This window comes from Acanthisitta chloris, unplaced genomic scaffold (genome assembly GCF_000695815.1).
Source record: "Acanthisitta chloris isolate BGI_N310 unplaced genomic scaffold, ASM69581v1 scaffold7110, whole genome shotgun sequence".
NCBI lineage: Eukaryota > Metazoa > Chordata > Aves > Passeriformes > Acanthisittidae > Acanthisitta > Acanthisitta chloris.
The window spans coordinates 56,124-76,527 of NW_008651026.1; the positions used below are offsets into that span (position 1 = coordinate 56,124).

The following is a 20,404-nucleotide window of genomic DNA, read 5'->3' on the forward strand; positions in this document are numbered from 1 at the left end:
ATTGTATTTTACAGTTCTGTCCTGAAGTTTGAAATTATCTGGAAGCACAGAGGGAGACTGAGGTAGCGTCAGTGTTTATTTAAAGAAATTCTGTCTCATGTCAACATCATGGTTAAACCTTTAAAGAAAATTACGTATGTGACTCTCAGTGAGAAAGTTGTGTAACTCCATTTCTCAGCTTGTCAGAGTGAATCATGGTGTCTTGAAGGGGTGCCAGAAGTCTTATCTTGTCCATGTCATTTCTCATATGAATTAGTCTAACTCTGTGTTGATCCCTCTGATGTGTTGTTTCATTGTCAGGCCATAACAGAATACATCTTAGTGGCCTCAGGGAGCAAAAAGTTTTGATCAAATTACCCTTTGTGTGGGATTGTCATGGATTTGCTGTGTAGCAGCTGACCAGCTTAAGTTTCTGCTGCTCACATACAAAGTTTGATGTTGCCATGGCTGTCTTCCTTGGACCAGCTGGGTCTATTTACTTTTTCTCAGACTGGGATTTTGAATGGAGGACCTTCTTTATTATACGGGTGTTTCTGTCTTCCTCTGTCAAATATCTGTTAGGAGGTTTTGCTGTTTCCATCCAGTATCTAGTATATTTGTCCTTCTTTAGTTTTTTAGTGTGTTTTCAACCTAAATGGGTTCTATATATGCTTTAAACAACAAGGTGTGGTTTATTTCTGTTTGGATTCTCAAATACTTGGTTCTCAAACCTGTTCTGAAACTGCTTTGGGAAATAGTCTTCAGGAAAATGGCTTTCTTGAGAGAGTTTGAATCATTATGTATTTACACTTTATATATGCTCACAGTTTACCACATGTTTAGCTTATCTGAAATGGTTAACTGAAGCTTGCTGGCCAATTGTGGGTCCAGCTCTGTGTGGGTTACGCTGCTGAATCTGCTGAGGATTGGGATGTATGTGGAAATAGCTGAAGTGCAGGGCTACTTTATGAACAGGAACTTACTGCTTTTACACATCTTGGTTAGTGAGAGGTGACCAGTGTCAGGCTGAAGAACTTTTGTCTCTTATCTTGCCTGTGTAGCAAAGTGGTTTCTTAACAAAGGCAGTTGCTATCTCCTTCTGACTGGCAGTGAAGAGTTTTTTAATACTTTTTATTTTTGAATAAATTGGGATATACCTTTGTAGGCTAATGTTAGCATTATATAATTCCTGGTACCTCTCTATATAGAGCATTCCTGTTTCTTCCCACTGCTCCATCAGGGCCAGATTTCAATTTAAAAGACTAAAAATAGAAAAAAAGAACATAGAATTATAAAACCCTCCCAAAAAAAGGGAAAAGTAAATAAGGTAAGGCTTCATTTTTGCCTTTTGAGAATGAAGAAGCACTAGATTTGCTGAAGCTCTTAGGGCTTTCTTTGGTTGTTGCTGGCCATTTATCATCAGTGTTGTGATTTATAACAAGATTCTTACGTTGATGAACATTTGAAACTGAGATTCAGGTCAGGCTTTGTCCAAATGGATTTTTCTCTTATTGTTTGTATTTTATATATATTTTTTGAAACACAAACCTTTGTGGGTAGTTCTCAGCCGAAATATATGAGTATTAAAATATGCCTATATCTACAGCGTATTTAGGGTAGATTTTATTCTGTCCAAGTTTTAAGTTGTTGAATTTGTTCCTAGACGATACCTCTCATGAGTGCCACCTCGTGGGCATTTCCCGAATAACCACCATCGTCTCGGTCGTCAAACAGCGATTACCTCTTGTTGAAACTACAAGTAGTTCGAAAACAACATGGGTTTATTAGGTGTTCATAGCAATTACCCTTAGAGAGACATTTTCATAAACCTGTGCACTCTCAGTTGTGATAAAGCAGATTTTTAACCCAGTTAACAGAAAGCAGATGTAGTGATGCTTAGAGTAACAGCAGCACTTAGGAGAGGTTCAGTCTTTCTCAGACATTGAAAAAAAGTGATTACTAAAATTAGTTAATATATTCTTTTCCTAATATTGTTTCCTATGTATGTGTTTTAAATCATATTTATTGGACTGATTAAAACCAAAGGTTGTTGATACAGTTTCTGGCTTTTTTTTTTATTTTTGTAAGGTTATGAAGCAAAATGGATCATCAGAGATATTAAATAAACTTTACGATACAGCAATGGACAAGTTAGAGGGTGTGAAGAAGGATTACGATGCCCTAAGGAAACGGTACAATGAGAAGATTGCAAGTCACAACACAGATCTGAGCCGCCTAGAACAGGCTGAGGAGGAGAACAGACGTCTTCAGAAACAGATCGACATGTTAATGAAGCAAAGGGACACAGCAATTCATTTTCAGCAGCAATATTCATCCTCTCTGAGAAGGTATAATCAACTTTTGATACCTGTGAGGTATCCTGTGATGGCATTAATGATTCTAATGTAGCATCTTATTTTCTTTGTGGTAGGATCACAAATACCTTTCTAATTTTTTTCCTAAAATTTTTATCTCATGTATGTTACCTTGGTATGATGAGCAAGCATCTGTTTATATACAATTTTCCAGAAGGTCCTAGATAGTGTGATGGGAATGTTTATTTGGAGAAATACTGCATGTTCTTGAGAAAAGGATTTCCCTCTTAGGGTTTTGAAATTGTATGAGAATTTTAACCTTTGTTCAGCTCATGTGGGAAAGGGACACTCTGCTTTCTAAGCCATGTTTATTCTTAGCTGTAAACACTGGTGTCAAATATAGCCAGTTTTGTTAAACCTCAGACTTAGTGTTCTGAACAAACTCCTCACTGCATGGTGAGCCCATAAACATATATATCCTTATGTAAATACTAAGAGCAAGTCAGTAAGAGGATGTAATTTCTAAAAGGTGTGTAACAAATGAAGATGTTCTCAAGGATCAGTTAACTTTTCATGATACTAGAATTGCAGACTCTGCAGACAGAGCTTCAGACTGGCTGCAGAGTTCACTGGATGATGGATGGAAGTTTAGCTTCACTGAGGAGGTGCTGCTGTGAGCAGCATAAGTGCCAAAACAGAAGGGCATGGACACTGTGTCATACCACACTTAATGTCTCTCTCTGCTCCTCCTTGAGACCAAGCCTGTACAGTTAACCACATCGGGTAGAAAGAACTTCAGTATACACAAGGACTCCAAAGAGCATTCATGGGTGTGTTAAGAGTGTTTTCACTGACTGTTAGGGGTGATACACAACTCCCACAGACCAAAGCCAAAACATGCTTTTTCCACGTTCTGAGACTTCTAATGTTTCAAAGAGATGAAATTGAGCATAGATAATAATGTACATATGAAGTTATGTAATTTAAACTGCCATGGATTTCTGAAAGTGATGGAAAGCCTGACATGTACTACAAGAAACCTGCAACCATGCTGGAACATGCAGAAGCTCAACATATTTGTATTATGGCCTTGTGATTTAGGTCTCCTTAAGAGGAAGGTGTGGCGTGATACTGATCAGAGGTTGGTTTGAAGAATTCCATGAAAGTTACTCATGTGTCTGTGAACCAGTGATCCAACTAAATTAATATAACCAAACTCCAGGAATTTTTGTGTTTTATTCAGTTGGCTTTGGGCTGGGACTTACTTTTAATATGTTTGTATTTATAGAAACCTTTATTTGTCCTATACTTATACCCTTTCTTCATAATGAAAACCATACTTCTCAGGTGTGTATACTTTTCAGAATATAAAAACTTAACAAACCTGTAGTTTGAGGATGAACGAGCCACAAATTGTAGTATTGTTTTTTTAAATTAATGACAAATGTAAACACTGTCAAAACAGGTTTTAAAGAGAACAGGATCTCCAATGGTGGCTGAGATTTCATTTTGAATCAAATGGTCTTTGGTCTTAAAAATATACCAGAAAAATCTTCTGCCATTTTTCTTGTATTTATTGTGTTGTCACAGTAACACACAGCATATGAATGCTACCAAGATGGTTTAGTTGGTGAATAGTTTGTAGATTGCAAATTAGCTATGCCACCTATCTAATTCCTATGTGCTACATCTTAACCTCACTTTGCATGTTGGCTATGTCACTTGGACACATCTCTACGTAGTTTGCAACTGTGTTGAAGACAAAGCAGGTAGTCCTGGTTAGGGTTCTTCTCTTCTTCTCTCAGATGTGCTGTTTTTTACTGACATAGAGTTAATTTTCTTCTGTGAGAGAGACATAACAGAGTCTGCCAGAGGTTTGTGGGTACCTGAAATTGGGATAACCCTAAAGGTCCATTAAGTTAGTTTTGGAGTTTCCATCAGTGACATTACCTGTGAATTCTGGAACAAAAATAGAAGCAAGGAAATCTTAGTGTCCAACTGTGGTAAAGCACTGTTGTCAGGAGAATTTTCCTTTCAAACCGAATTGTGAAATTGTGTGTGGAATTATTTTCTTGCCACTTTTCATGATATTTTGTCCATGTAAGCACAAAAGTTACTACTTAAAAATGTAATTAAACTTTTTTATGTACTTTGATCATGCCGTACTTCAGTAATTTGTAGTGATTAAGTACTTACGTTTTTGTCTGTGTTAACTGTCAAAAGTACCTTTTACTGGATGGCTTATGGATGAAAAGTAACAGTAATGTTTGAATTTCTGAATTGTCTTTTTTTAGATCCATGGTGTGAATTTTTGCTATAAACCAACTTTTTAATTCACTTCTATCCTCCTATCCATTACCAACTTCGTGTCATATTTGAGCATATGGAAGTTCTGTTTTTTCCAATCTCTACATTTGTTTCCCTTTTTCCCACATTCCTGAGTGTGTGTGGTGGGAGAAGGAATTAACTTCCAAGATCAGCACAGCTCAATGCAGTAAATCAAGTTAAGCTTGTGCTATTAAATAATTACATGGTTTTTCATACCTTTTAAAATAAATTGTTAGAAATGTACTTTTAATAATTAAACTAGATTGTTTCTAATAATTTTTAAGTTTCAGTTCCTTAAAGAGGTTCTCTAATACTCCTGAAGGTTCATGAATATTCCTAAAGCAACTATTATTTTGCAGCACAGAGAATATATTTTCTAAGAAGTCCTTTGTGGTTATGTTTTACCAATGGATACATTTGGTTGTCCAACCAGATCCTTACTGTATGAAAAAGGAAAGTGAGGAACAAATGTCTTACTGATGTTTCTGCTTGGTTTTAGGTTTGAATCGGTACAACAGGAACTAAGCAATGCCACAGCACAAAACAAAGAGTTGCAGAGGGAGATGGAGCGATTACAGTCAGAGGTGACAAGGTTCAAAACAATGCAGCTGAAGGCAGCAAAAGATGCAGAAAAATACAAGGAAGAAAGGGATTCAGTTTTCAATGAATACCGCCTCATAATGAGTGAGAGAGATCAAGTAATCAAAGAGGTGGATAAGCTTCAAACGGAACTGGAGCTTGCAGAGTCCAAACTGAAGAACACTTCTTCTGAGAAGCGAGTGGCCAGTGAAGAGATGGAAGCTTTAAGACAGGTACTAACCTATTGTTTCTATGGGGGAAATGAATATACATTGTTGGTGCTAGAACCAGAAATGTATGACAGATTAATGGAAAATAGGAATGCACTGCAAAGAGGCAGTTCTGTTCTGATGTTTTCCTATAGCAGTCCTTTTTACTGTCACTTTATTAAGCATTCATGTTTGAATAGAATACCTGCCAGCTGAAATTTGCTGTTCACTTGACGTAATTCTGTTCTGCTTATTATAAATCCTTTTTTTTTGCTGTGTTAATCTTCTATGCCTTCTCAAGAAATGCTCTCTGTAACAATATAGCTCTAAATATTCATTATTTCTGACTTCTAGCCTCTACAGGAACCATTGGATACAGTCTACTGTGACTTAAGACGGTACATGATCATGATCAAGTCATCTCAAATATTTATGCAAAGCCTGTGCTGACATGCATGTTCTTACTCATTTGCCTTTGAGTTAAAGAGGATGTTTTGAAGACTTTTCTCTAGAATTCAGGCATGCCTAAAAGTGTGTGAAACCAGAACTCTGTATTTTTCAGCAATATGTTCTTGAAATGCTTATATCACAACCATGTTAGAATGATGCTGTTAAGATTTCCAGAACACAATTTGCTGCTCGGTTTCATTTCAGCTGACATGCATTCACTTGACCCTTTGGTTTACAAATACTTAATTTAGCATGAAATAGATACAAGCAAATGTATTCCATTGCCTATAAATCTCATTTTACTCTTTTCACAGCAATACATCTGAACAAAATACCCTTTCCAAAATATTCGGGTGTGGAGCTTTTTTTAAAATAACACCATGTTGAGGGACACAGTGTACACTGTGACATTCAGCATCAGAGCTTTTAAATATAACTAAATTCTGTTTTTAAGAATTCATGTTTTTCACCCCTCCATATTTGTCAGCTAAGTAATTTAGCTTGTACAGTGAGTGTGATTTTAATACATGTTTCATACCTTTTCTACTTTCATCAAAGCCATTAAGCCAATAGAAATGTCTGTTGATTTCCGTGGGATCAAGGTGGGTAATAAGGAATACTCATGGAAATAGCCTCAGTTAGTCATTCTGATCCAATTTCTTATATCTGTCCTTGTGGCACTATGGAGTAATATGCCAAAGTGTTTTAAGAGCAGGGAATTAACATTTTAAATACATGGTATTCCCTCCTGCCTTGATGACTTGAAGGGGTTTTTGAATGAGAAACACAGCCTAGGGCTGGTGGCTCCAGTGCTGGCAGCACAGAGACATGCATTTTTCTTCACCCCCAGAACTGGCCTATGAGAAAGCAGAAATAACTGCTTCTACTGTGTTTTAAAAGGTGTAAAATAGCAGTACTGTGAGTTGTCTTTTTGTTCCCGTTTTACTTTCCTGTAGCTGTGACTCTTCTGCTTGTGAGGAGGTATGTTCTTGTGTCACATAGTACTGGCTTGCTGCAGCTGCCTTCAGTGCATAAGGGATTTTCTAGTTCTGACAAGGAAAATGTTTGAAACATCGAAAAAATGTATCAATCAAGTGACTCATGGGGACATGTTTCAGGATACTGTTTCAAGTGAATGTAAGTGGGATTATCCTGTCAGTGAATAGTTGGTTTGGTGCTCTCCAAAAACTCAATATAGAGCTCCTCACTTTCCTTGTGATGTATAGTAGCTTTAAATGCTCTCTTAAGGTATTGCCTGTTGACTGGTTGAAACAGCACTGAATCCATTTAGGTAATTTTAAGTGTAGTTTCTTTCCTGAAGCTTGTGTTTGCTAGTGTACTTTTTGTGTCCCAAAGAAATTGTAAAGCAACTGAAATGGAGAAGAGGTTGGGTTTTAAGCACTGTAGCTGAGCAGCTACTGATGAGGTCAGTCAGTCAATTTTCTGGTTAGATATTTAAGCTGATTTGGTCACACATGCATGAACTCAGTGGGTTAATAGACATCCAAAATGTGCTTGTTTTCTGGCATTTATAGAAGAAATCTTAGGTTTTTGCACTAATGGACTGGTTTGGATCAAGTTCTTATGAATTCAGCCACTCAAAGCTAGGGATTAGATGTTATAGATTTCCTCTCTGCTTTCCCCAGTGATATTTTGTGTTTAGCATAATCTTTTGCTCTGGCAAATATTTAAAATATTTCATCTCAGTGGTAGTCAGCTTTCCCCTCTGTTTAACAGACATGCTGTATTTTGTCCTTATTATGTTATATTCAGATGTGAGAGATTCCTTAAAACATAAAAATTCTTCACAAATTCAGAGTAATTTTTCAAACAGAAGCTGTTCTAGTCAGTGCCAAATAGCACATCTCCCTGTGCTGTCATATTGTAATTTTGTGCATATGTCATAGGGAAAAGACAGAGGTGAAATTTTACCACTGACCACTGGAGGCAATGGCTGCTCTTATTCAGATAGTTTATATGAGCATTCTGGAAAAACTGTGGTAATATGTACTTTTTTCCAGTCACCTGAAAGAACTGTAAATTCTTGTTTAATGAAGGGCTTCCTGAGAACTTACCCTCTGCCTTGATGACTTTCATCTCAGCTACTTGCAGGAAAAGATTTTAATATTTTTGTGTAGGCTTTATTTCAGTGCACATTTTATACAAACTATAGTTGAACTGCAAAAATGCTGTTTCCAGTACTGAAACTTGTCTGCAGCAACAGATGATTCAGGGATTTCTGTCTTCAGAGGTACTGAACAAGGAAAGTGTTGAAAACACTTGAGCACTCTGATAACTGGCATTCACTGATTTGCTTAAAGTTCACAGTGAGTCATTGATTCTAGTGCTTGTCTGTTACTCTACAGCAAAAATAAGTCTCTTAATATCATTGCAGAACTGTTTTAATAGTCTGACTAGCCCTAATTAGATGCATCTCAAAAACAAAATGCAATTTTTGTCTGTGCTTTAAATACTCAATTTTCATTCCTTGTGAATTGTTAGTGGTAAATAGAATCTTTCTATCCTGAAGTATTTGGGCCCTTTCCTCCTTTTGCTTTTGAGATGTCAGCTGTTTCTGGTGATTTTTTTGAGATCAAAACATCAGTAGTTTCCAGCTAGGAGTGCCTATGTGTAGCAGGACTTCTTTGTAGCCATTGACTGAATGCCCTCTAGAGCTGAACCATCTGAATATTTAGTGGCATGGAATTGAATTGTTTCAATTCCTCATTCTTCCAATAGTAAGTATAGCTTAAACTGTTTTAAAAGGACAGATTCTATTTTAGAACACTTCTATGTTTGCCTTATCTTTTTTATTATGATGCTGTTGAATTCCACATTTAGTTAGATGGACTGTCATTCTGCTTTATGGAAAATTGTAGTTTTACCTTTGAACATTCTGTAGCACATTGATATCTTGGTGTGACTTTGTGCCTTTAAAACTTCTGAGGAAGCTTTTAAGATGCTTGTGTAGCTGAGTTGTCTATATTATTTCAGTCCTGTAAAATCAAGGCAGTTGCTTAAAAATATTTTCAATACGTTCTTACCCTTTGCCATATTTAAAGCTTTTTCTTAAAACACCAAGTCTATCTGTTTAATGATCTGCCATCATTTAGGTTCCTCAAAACTGCTCCCAGAATCTTGCTTACTTTTTACATAGCACTGGGCTAATGTGGTGGTGTGAGAGCTTTAATACTAGATTTAATATTCTTTGCATACAAGTAAGTATCATCAATGTGATCTGCTTCCATTTTTCAGAACATTAGTGATAAACTCTCTAGGCTTTTAAGGTGTCATGATGTGTGTATCCAGTTGAAAAGATAAACCATTTCCTTCTGTATTTAACCTACTGCAAATAATGGATCTTGTTTTAGGAGCTAAACTCAGCTCTAGTGGAAAGAGATCGAGCAATTTGTGAGAGGAATGAGTTACTGGAAAAATACTGTCATGAAGTGAAGGACAAAGCTGAGGCCCAGAAGGAACTTGACCAAGCTTGCAAGGATATAGAGACAGTGAAGGAAGAAAGAGATGTTGCCAGGAAAGAGAGAACAGAAGCTATTATCCAGAGAGACCATCTACTAAGGGAATATTATCAAGCCCGTCAGGTATTGCAAGTCTTCACTAATACCTTTTTCTTCAAAGGGTCAGTAATTTGCAAGAGGCTAGTTAAAGGACTGGGCACGTTGGCTGTCTTCCCCCTTTTCCTCAAGTCACTCTTAACTTATCTGCATGTGAATGCACACATGTTCTTCAAGACATAGTGACAGAACTTCTTGTTGAAAGAAATCCAGTTGTGCTTCATATTAAGCTTCTGTTTGAAAAAGTTTAATTTTTCAACCAAATTATAAGTGTAGTGGGATTCATTAGTTTTATTTATATTCTTGAAATTAACCACACACAGTTGTTTGCAAGCCCACAGCCTTCAGTGCTTGTGGTGGGCCATGCTGTTGTATTTGGCTTGTATCATTGTGCTGCAAGCTTGGAGTTTTCTCTGTGTATTTGTCTTATGTTGTTACCATCTCTCATGTTCCAAGTAGAGAATGGTAGAGGAACAAGTTAATTTAAGAAGAAAGTAATTTTTATCTAAACCAAACATTAAACCCAAACTTTCTTTGAATTCCATTGCTCTGCTTTGGAATTAAGAGACCTGTGTGAAAGCCAACTCTGTTTTGTGAATGTCTATGTCGAGTTGTCCCAGGGTATATAACAGGTGTTAATACAGGAAATGTGTGTTGTAACTGCATATAGTAGTGTATCTGATTTAAAAGTATATTTGAAGGGGTTTTTCAGTCTGTTAAGCAGAACAAGATAGAAGCATAGGATGTGATGTTGTTTTGAAGTGTGGAGTCCAGTTCATGGGTTTGCACAAATTTGTGTGCTGCTCAATGAAGTGTATTACAGCATATTTTATCTTCTCTCTCCACTGTGAAGTTGCTGTTAAGATAAAAAACTTTTTTCATGAAAACATAAGAACTAAATACATCAAGCAACATGCATATAGGAAAAGCTGTTTGTGCATACATACCTAAAAATTGTGCCTAAAATGCTTATCTGTGTTTCTTAATTCCTAGATACAAGATTCTGCTACCCTAGACATAGAAAGAGCAAACAAAGAAATCGAAATGCTTCGGAAACAATATGAAGCAATGTCACAAGAACTAAAGGAAGCTGTGCAGGAAGCAGAAGTTGCCAAGTGTAGGAGAGACTGGGCCTTTCAAGAGCGGGATAAGATTGTTGCAGAAAGGGAAAGTATACGGTAAACCAATACTAGATGATACCCAAGGGATCTTTGTAACACCTTGTGTGCAGTTGATGCAGTTCTATGACTTGATGGATTTTGCCAGCACTTTCTCTGCATTAGCTGTTACAGGGTAAATTTTTTTAAAAGTTGAGGGCACCTTACAAGGTCCTATCTTTGTCTGTGCTTTCATAACCATAATATGTCTCTTGTAAATACCATGGAGTCTCTAACAGCACTGCTATGTAGGAACAAGAAATTGTGCATTCTTGTAGGCAGGCTCTACCTAATCCTACTATATAGTCCTGCAAATAATTCTTTACCTGTGGGGATATTTGCAAAAAAAAAGCAAACACTACATTAACATTTTAGTTGCTGTTAAAAATATGTAAAGGACTAAGGGAAAATATATATATCAGATATTTTTTCTGCTAGTTTAGTGATAAGTAGCAATAAAGTTCTGAAAGGGCTGAAGAAAGTTTCTGTTATCTTGGCAAGCCTTTCCTTAAGACCTAGCATATGTAATTTTCTTCCTCCTTATACCATTGGGGTTTTTTTGAGAGAGTTAACTTTTGAAACTGCTCTTTTAAGTTTAGCATTAACTATACAATGTGGTAAAAACAGTTTGTTGCTTCAATAGGGTTTATGTAACTGTAAATCTAATTTTTTTTCTTTTGAAGAACGCTGTGTGACAACTTAAGGAGGGAGAGAGATCGGGCTGTGAGCGACTTGGCTGAAGCTCTTCGCAATCTGGATGACATGAGAAAGCAGAAAAATGATGCTGTTCGTGAACTGAAGGAACTGAAGTATGTTAGAGAAATGGGTGGATTTAGCTGCATTTCTAAGTGCACCATATGTTGTTACAGCTGTGGACAGCAGGTGTTCATGATATTGTAGGCATTGCCTGTATTGTTAGTTACTGTGAAAATAACTAGGGTGGGCAGGATCCTAAGTTTCACTACTTTAACCTTTTTAATCATACTAATGAGATGCATAGCCTAAGCTTTATACTATGGAGATACACTTCAGCAACATGGAATTCTTTCATTGAAGTCAGATTAACTGCAATTTAGTTCCTCCCAATTGTATTCTCACTGGTTTATGACTGCAAGATTGTGCATCATAGGTCATCTCACTGGGTTGTGGAAGAGGTTTTGCCATTGATATTTATCATGCCCCACTTGTCCAAAGCACACTGATGCAGCTCATCTGAGGGTAAATTTAAATGCATTTAAATTTAATGCACAAAACAATATTGCAAAATTGTGAGTCTTGGGAGATGTTAGAAACCTAGCTGTGCACAAAACAATATTGCAAAATTGTGAGATTGTTAGGACAATATATAGAAATGGAAAGTCAATTTGATAGCAGCCCAAGAATATTGGAAGAACAGACGTATTGGGCAAAATTTTGGTACAGCTTGGAATTTTGATTTAGAGACAAATATAAGATCTATCACAATGATAAAATTATTTGTCAGTTTATTTAAAAGGGGATTTTCTGTGTCTGTAAGTAATTATTTTCTTTGCTTAGAGAGAAGATGGAGAATCAATTGGAAAAGGAGGCCAGATTTCGTCAGTTGATGGCCCATAGTTCCCATGACTCAGCCATAGACACAGATTCTCTGGAATGGGAAACAGAAGTGGTAGAATTTGAAAAAGACAGAGTAAGTAAAAAACACAAACTGCCTTGTCTTGTGTATTGAACAGCTCTGAAACCAATTATAACTTTTTAATATTAGGTATGATTAAAAATCTTACACTCTTCTACAGTTTTCTGCTCTTACAGGCAACATCACTCTAACTATTTTATGAATAGATTTTATCTTTTATGTGATGTTATTTCTCCTACTTCTGCTCAGATAACACTTGTTAGAAATTTTCAAGTATTGGAAGTATTTATTCATGGTGAACATGTATTTTTAGGGCAAGATTACCCTTTGTCTTGAAAATCTGGGATGAAAGAGGTTGTGAATCTCTTGCTTGTCTGCAGAGGAAGTTAAATTCCTCTTCCATTTTGGTTTATTAAATAAAGTTCTTATGTTTAGCTTTCCAGATTACATCTACTTCCATTTGTGATCCTAGTAGTACTTTTCTCCATCTAATTTTACTTTTCTGCTTTGTAGTCTAGAATTTTTATTTTGCTGCTTTGTACACAAGTTTTGTATGCTATTCTGTCTGAAAGTTTTGGTTGGCACTTCACATTGTTAATAGTAAGTTTTTTAATATGTAGAACACAGAGATAATCTTCCAGATTGTGATTCATTTATAACAGCTGCTGTATATATCAGAATTTCTTTGCCATTCATGAATGACAAAGCTTGTGATTAAATGCTGTTAAATTAAATCCCTTTTATTTTACTGCAATATTTGTGGTGATCTTTTCCTATGCTCCTCCAGTCTGTCTGTGTTCTGACAGTGCATTCCAACCAAATCACTAATGCATTTCTTTTTTGACACTAAAAGTATTACTCAGTATTACTATGTTTTGAAATATGCATTGAAAAGACAATATGACCCACGTACCAGTGCTGATCCATCAGAGCCACCATCTGTAAATTCTTTGAGATAATAATTCCCCTTTGAGTACCAGTGCTGATCCATCAGACCCACCATCTGCAAATTCTTTGAGATAATAATTCCCCTTTCACCACAATTCTTCATCTTTTCTGACTAACTCCATCACTGAGTTTTGTTCCTTGCCATATTCTCTATTTTAACTGATTACTAATAATTTTGCTTTTCCATTGTCTGTAAAATTAGTTAGAAAGTCTAGCATATGATGTAGGTGAGGTAAACAACATTGCAGCCTGATGAATTTTCCATTCATGTGCAGTTATTTAATTATTATTTCAAAGGTTGCTCTAAATGTTTGCATCACTGAGATCATACACCTCATCATTTGTATGTGTTTCCCTTTCTTAAACCTAGAGATTACACTTGCTGCTATCAAACATCATAATAATATTGTGCCAACCTTGATTAGATATATGGAAAAAATCTTTGACCTACTGACATTTGAAAACCAGGACTGAGATTATAGAATTCAATACATTTAAATCCTTTTATTTTTGCCTAAGCTTCACCTGTCTGCTTAAGCTCATATTCTACATAATCATTCAGCTCAAAACTGAGAGAAATAATATTCACTTTTCAGCTCTGATGCTGTGCAATAATACTGTGATCTCTACTTGATCTTTATTATGGCAGCCTAATGCTCTTCTGTGTGGTATTTTTTTTTTGTATAGAACATTTGGAAGAATCATAAGGATTTTAGTATATTTTTGTCAGGTTTAGCTGAGTTTATTTTCTGGTAAGTATTCATGGGTTTGCATGCTTTATTTTCAGCTTTTATCAGGCATCTTTTGCACTCCCTGAAGACTTTATATTCTTCTGATTTTGAGGGGATTTGTTGAACCATGCTTACACATCTGATTTAGGCTCTACCTAGTTTTTTTATGTTAGATATTAAATTTCAAACATCGTTACCCTTCAGTATGCTGAAATGGTTAGTCCAGTAGATTTCAAGTAGAGTTCTCTAATTTTTAGAAGTGTATTATTTAACACTGAAAATAGCAATAATAAATCACTTTGTGGTCATTTGGTCATGATTTTTTGGGGGACACACACACACCCCATTTTTTTCCCTTACAGGAACCTTGCCATTTAGCAAAGCAAACACTACATTAGAATTTCCCCATTTGGTTGTGTGACTGGTCTGTTAAAGATCTTTATTGCTTTTCACATCGAGAATGATCTGGTTTGGACCAGGTTTCATAGACTATTATATCTAAATCTGTACTTAGAAATGGTCCCCCATAATGTTAGAGCTTTCTTTACTGTTTACTTCTGGTCTCTGGCTGTATCAAAGTGAAGGTCTCTCTGATTCATCACTAAGATACAATACTGTTTCCTTACCTTCACGATTGTTTTTACCCCATTTTGCCCATTCTTGGGGAACATGTCATTTTTCTCTCATTACACATCCAGCATCGTACGTTAAAATTGTTTATATGAGTTTGAATGTGCTTTCTCATGGGCTCTTCCATTCCTCTTTGGTGAAGTTCCCTGTCTGTTATTTCAGCCTTCATCTGAGCAAGACAGACCATTCTAATGCCAGAGGATGTCTAATAACTAGTGAAATTGGGAGTTTATATATTGACTTTAAAAAAAATGAAAGCTTGGCTACTACAGAAACCGTGTAAATACAAGTGCATAGTGTAAACAAGCAATAATGCCCCTTTCTAACATACAGTGTCTGCCAGTGCAGTTGAATCACTTGTTAATAATATTTATTAGGATGACATGGACTTGAAAGCACTTGGTTTTGATGTGGCAGAAGGTGTGAATGAACCATACCTCCCTGGAGACTGTGGGATCTTCGTTACCAAAGTAGACAAAGGAAGTATTGCTGATGGTCGGTTAAGGTAGGGTTTGACTTTGGAAAGCACTTATCTTTGTTGGTCATAATAAAGTAAATATGAGCATATTGTAAATTTTCTTCAGTATTTCCCATTTTTTAAAATTCATTTTTAGTTGTTGTTGCTTATGTGCATATTATTAATGTTTTGGACATCACACTCAGAAGGCCAATGCTTAAAAGCATTACATAAATTAAACACTGTTTGACTCATCACTTAAAACTCAACAGGATTTGAAATATTCTTGGTTTTACTGTGTCTCACCTTCTCCATTATTATCTCCTCAAATTTAGTTCTATTTATTTAAATTTTGGGAAAGACATAGGGGTAAGTTATTGAGGGAGTACATGAGCAAAGGGGAGTAGAGCAAGGGCTCACTTGAAACCATCTCCTGTTGTTAGTGTCGATAGAAGGTTTTTTAATAACTCTTCTCAGTCCAAAGAAATGCTTTAATGAAGAACTAGTCATTAGTGATTTGAGGGTATACATTTCCTAGTAAAGTGCAGACTAGGAATCCTGATTTTCATTTCGCTGCTATTTAATGCTTTTTCAGGAATGGAGAGCTCCAGGTAATGAAGGTTTAGTTTATTGAGATCAGCTCTGTTGCATCCCTTTTCCTAGAGTGTTTTTTATGTGCTGTGTCCAGCAAAGTGTGCTTAGAACACTGCCCTGCTTCTTTCTGTTTGTCTACCAGAGTGAATGATTGGTTGCTGAAGATAAACGATGTGGACCTTACTAATAAGGATAAAAAGCAAGTTATAAAAGCTGTTCTAAATGGAGGAGGTGTTATTAATATGGTGGTTCGAAGAAGGAAGTCGTTAGGTGGGCGAGTGATAACACCTCTTCACATCAATGTTTCCGGGCATAAAGGTAATGGCTGTAAAGGATATATGTAGATGGTACATGCTTGTTCAGCCAAAAATGTCTTGACACAAAGGTACATGTTCTCTGAGCCTTTGCTTAATCCCACTTAAACTGTTATGCCCTCTGGGATTGGTATTTTCATTAATTGTTTTTAGCAAACTTAAGAATACTATTATTTAGGATAGCTTTACAGGTTTTCTTTTTATTCTTGGCTGAGTTTTGCTTGATTTTCTTTTTTTATTTTTTATTTAATATTTAGCTTTAGTTAGCTGACTGTTACTGGGAGTCTAAATGAGACTGTTAAACATGATCGCCCCAGCTTTGTATGATTATATTAAATCTTGGGATATTCAAAATCCATGTTTTCCTCCACTGTTTAATTATTTCTTTAAAAGAGTTTTCAGAAATTAAAATTCAATTGGTTTGGTAGTCATATTTCTTTCTTGTGCAGGCAGCTCAGGCATGCCATTTGAGCAAGATACTTGAATTGCAGGAGTAAATTCTCTTTTGTTTTGTGCATTTCAGATAGTGGGGTCAATCTGGAAAATGGAGTATTTGTTGCTGCTGTTGTGCCAGGAAGCCCAGCTGCCAAAGAGGGTTCTCTTGCTGTGGGAGATAGAATAATTGCTGTAAGTCTTAAGAATGCATTTGCCTTTTTTTATGTTTTATTTATTTTGAAGCGTTATAATTGATGCTGCTCATGGTGCCAAACATTCCAAATACTGTTTTATGTTTGTGTTATTAAGTCATGCATTATTAAGTATGCTGAGTGGGTAAGAAAATGTGCAGGTTATTTCCTATGCTTGCTTCATATGACAGTTTTTGACAGAAGCACTAACTTAGTTTTTGCACTTGGCTATAATGATATTTCTGGTTCTTGTATTGACTAGGAAGGGTCAGTTCCAAAAACACATCCCTTCATTGGATGAAAGGTTTCTTGTCTTATAAATTCTGGTATCACCTATGTCATTCATTCTGGGGGGGAAGTCTGTCCCGATGTGCATTTGCAGCCTTAAACAATTGGTGTGATTTATACACTTGTGAAAGGGAAGATGGTTAAGGTTGGTGTACAGCTGCACAGAGGCTATTGGAATGAACTACTGTTGTTAGACTGTACCTCTGGCAGGAACAGCAAATTGTAGTTAGGAATTTTCCATCCTCCACTCAGTTTTGAGTAAAGTGATAAAGTCAACCAGACTTCAGTCGTATATACATATTTAACTCTTGTTTTCCCTGTCTCAGAGATATTCTACCTTAAGATCCTCCCCACCTGCTACCTTTGATTTACAGATGTCTGTTGGTTTTTTTGTGTGTAGATCAATGGCATTGCACTAGATAATAAGTCTCTTACTGAATGTGAAGCTTTGCTACGAAACTGTAGGGATTCCCTTACTCTGTCACTGATGAAGGTGAGTAGGAGAAGCTAAATTTGCACTATCTTCTTGAACTTATACAGAATTATTTCAGTTGTTCAGAGAAGAGCATATGAAAAAATTAATATATCCACATGGGAAAGTGTCTTCTGAAAATAAGACCATCTGGATGCATTTCACTTGTGTTGCACTCACTTGAGTTAATTCCAAAGTAAGGTTCCTGTGGCATCTAGCAGGAGATGAAAGTAACTTTCTGTCTTCTTTCCTGTTTGTTTCCTGGTCACATGACATGACTGCTTCCACAGTTGCATACTGCTTCTTGGTTTTTGCTTCAGAGCTGCATCATTTTTGTACATGCAAGATAAGCTGCCTGCCAACGGAAGAAAGGTTTGCTTTTAGTCAGGAGGGAGTTGTGCAGAAAACTGAACTCTGGCTACCATGAGGATTAAGTACAAGGTTTCCCCTTTCAGGCTTATTTCTATAAAAATATTATTCTATTTTGCTTATTGAGTTTAGAATCCCTTTATGCTGGGCCTGTCATATGGGCTTTGAGAATGATAATTTCAGATCTAGAGAGCTTGAGGTTTTAGGAAAATAAAAAGATTAAATGCTTGAGGGGAATGGATGGTGGAAGATGACTTGTTGACATCACTTATCAGAAGTAGAAGTAGAGTGCAGGTCCCTTTTTTGTCAGTTCAGTGCTTCTGCCACCATGTGGACTTGCCCTTCTGAAATTGTTCTGAAAATGGTAAAAAAAATTTATAGCTTCATTTTATGTAATGTTCTGTGCTTTGTACTGTAAGATTTTAGTAAACCTTTCCCAACTGTATTTATACATATCTCAGTATATATTCAGGTATAGGTGAATCAAGGAGGCTAGGATATGCCTCATTCTAAATCAAATCAGCCACAATAATAAGGTGATCACATGTGTTTTTTGTTTTAGGTTTTTCCTCAGAGTTCATCTTGGAGTGGTCAAAATATATTTGAAAATTTGAAGGATTCAGAAAAAATGTCAAACTGTAGGGTTCATGCATCAGAGATACAGGCCCAAAATAAAAGAAATCTGAAACTCAACAGCTCAACCCAGACTGACATTTTCAATCCAGACATCATGGATGGCAAGAAGGACCAGAGTGATCAGGGCAGCACTTCATTTTGCGACCACAAGACTTTCCCTAATAACACACTACGAGTAGACACTCGTAGGAACACAGTGCACAGTTGCCATAGTAATTCAGAACACAGTCTCAGCTCCTTCAGCCCAGAGACATATGGGGACCAAGGCTATGGAGCTGTTGACTTGGACAACAGGAGACTGCCTTATGAACCTTCAGGAACTGACTGTATAATGGTTGAGACAACATTTGAGAAAGGACATGGAACTAAGCATAGTGGTGGTACCTGGCCAAAAGTCATGGTTAATATCTCGGCAACAGAAACAGAAAAGTTCTCTGTGTACAAAAAGCCAAAACAAAGGAAATCTATCTTTGATCCTGATACTTTCAAAAGACCACCCACTCCTCCCAAACTGGAGTACCTTTCCCCTAATCAAGTGACAGGACATTCACCTCAGCCATCAAAAACTGAAGTGGCTTCAACACCTCCAACCCCTCCTAAGAGAAGTGACTCTATCAAATTTAAACATAAACAGCAGGCAAGCTCTGCATCAGAGTCTACGGTAACAACTGGATCACCACCCACCAGCCCAGCCACTGCCCAAGCTCCAGTTCCCTTGGCACTTAAACAAGACTCTGCTACTCTCAAGGGGCGCAGCAGGAACACTGGGCATTATTATCGGGAGGAGGGAATTGACTGCACTCATCTATCTTCAAGGAAATCCTGTGAAGATGACATTGGCTTTCAAAAAGTTGAAGAGCCAGAGATTAAAAGACCAAGGCCAAAATCAGCTCCTGCTCTGCGGCATAAAATGACCCCTATGCCCATTCCTAATCCAGCACTTCAGGTAGAAGCTTGGTATAATGAAGCACAAAATTAGAAACCTTAAAATGTGTTTTCAGTCTGGTTTTGCATGCCCAGTTCATACCAGAGCAGAAGAAGCACAGCCCATCCTCAGAATCCAGGTCCCCTGAGCTCAGGCTCACTTGGCACTTGCAGTAACAGAAAATAGAAAACCACTTCATGGAGTTGCAGTATTTGACAGGCAGTGGTGGCCACCAAACAGAATGATAGGGTTCTGCTTAGCCCCCACATCTTAGGTTTTAGTGTTGCCTGTTGGAAGATCCAGGCTCAATTTTGTATGTTTTTGACGACATCAAAAAATGTAAATAAAGATGCAAAGCGTCAGTTTTAGAAAAACTGAAAATAGGCTTCTGAAGGTTTACAAAAGTCAGAGTAGTTGCCCAGCTGACTGGACAACTTTAATGGAAAAAGGTGTACCATTCACAGTGGGTTTTTTTGTAAATCTTTTTGTGTGTCTAAATGATTTTGTAAACATTATATGAAATTCATAGGGTGTTAGGCATATTGCACTACAAAGATGGACTGTTTGTGAAAATACGATATAATAATGCAGTTCAAAATCAGCATATAATTTGTTAATTTGTTAAAGTAAACAAAGCTCTTTCTGCTGAGGAGATGGTGGGTCATGTCTTGACAGTAGATGGAAGAAAAAATTTATGTGGTTTAGGAAAAGAACCTATTTAGATGACTGCATTATATAAAGTCACATACTAATGTTGTTTCTGGTCCACTGGCTTAGATTTGCTCAGGTGGCAGACAGAGGTTTATTTTTTTTCTTTCCCAACTACTACCTGAAGTTTGTGAAACTGTTACTTTTGTTTGCATGCAATAAGATGAAGATGATGTAGAATATCATATACCTGGATAACCCACCCTGTTCATGGAGTTTTAGAAGCAATACAGACAGCAGAGTTGAATTGGAAGCAGTGCAGGTTTTGGAGCCATATTCTGCAAAAATGCTGGTATAAGAGAAAAACTGGCAGGGTTTTGTTGTTGTTGGGTTTGTTTGTTTGTTTGTTTTTGGTGGTTTTTTTGGCCTGCTTCTACTGTATTCCTTCTGCCTTCCCTAATGCAGAGCTTTAAGCCTCTGTGTAAGCAGTGCTCAGCAAGAATGAAAACATAGTGGTATTACCAGCACAATCCAAAACATAGTCCATACTAGCTACTAT

General features: G+C 36.8%; 1 protein-coding gene across 1 annotated transcript in view; it reads left to right on the forward strand.

The window, feature by feature from the left end:
• Nucleotides 1-20,404, forward strand: part of DLG5 (discs, large homolog 5 (Drosophila)) — a gene marked incomplete at its 3' end in the record, with an annotated part of 83,845 nt that overhangs the window by 51,873 nt on the left and 11,568 nt on the right. Inside the window, exons 5-15 of the mRNA XM_009071325.1 lie at nucleotides 2,068-2,327; nucleotides 5,122-5,434; nucleotides 9,232-9,462; nucleotides 10,429-10,613; nucleotides 11,276-11,401; nucleotides 12,129-12,261; nucleotides 14,894-15,021; nucleotides 15,710-15,885; nucleotides 16,405-16,508; nucleotides 17,196-17,288; nucleotides 18,199-19,218. Of these exons, the coding sequence (XP_009069573.1) occupies nucleotides 2,068-2,327; nucleotides 5,122-5,434; nucleotides 9,232-9,462; nucleotides 10,429-10,613; nucleotides 11,276-11,401; nucleotides 12,129-12,261; nucleotides 14,894-15,021; nucleotides 15,710-15,885; nucleotides 16,405-16,508; nucleotides 17,196-17,288; nucleotides 18,199-19,218 (2,769 nt within the window). The remainder of the gene's footprint in view (nucleotides 1-2,067; nucleotides 2,328-5,121; nucleotides 5,435-9,231; nucleotides 9,463-10,428; nucleotides 10,614-11,275; nucleotides 11,402-12,128; nucleotides 12,262-14,893; nucleotides 15,022-15,709; nucleotides 15,886-16,404; nucleotides 16,509-17,195; nucleotides 17,289-18,198; nucleotides 19,219-20,404) is intronic.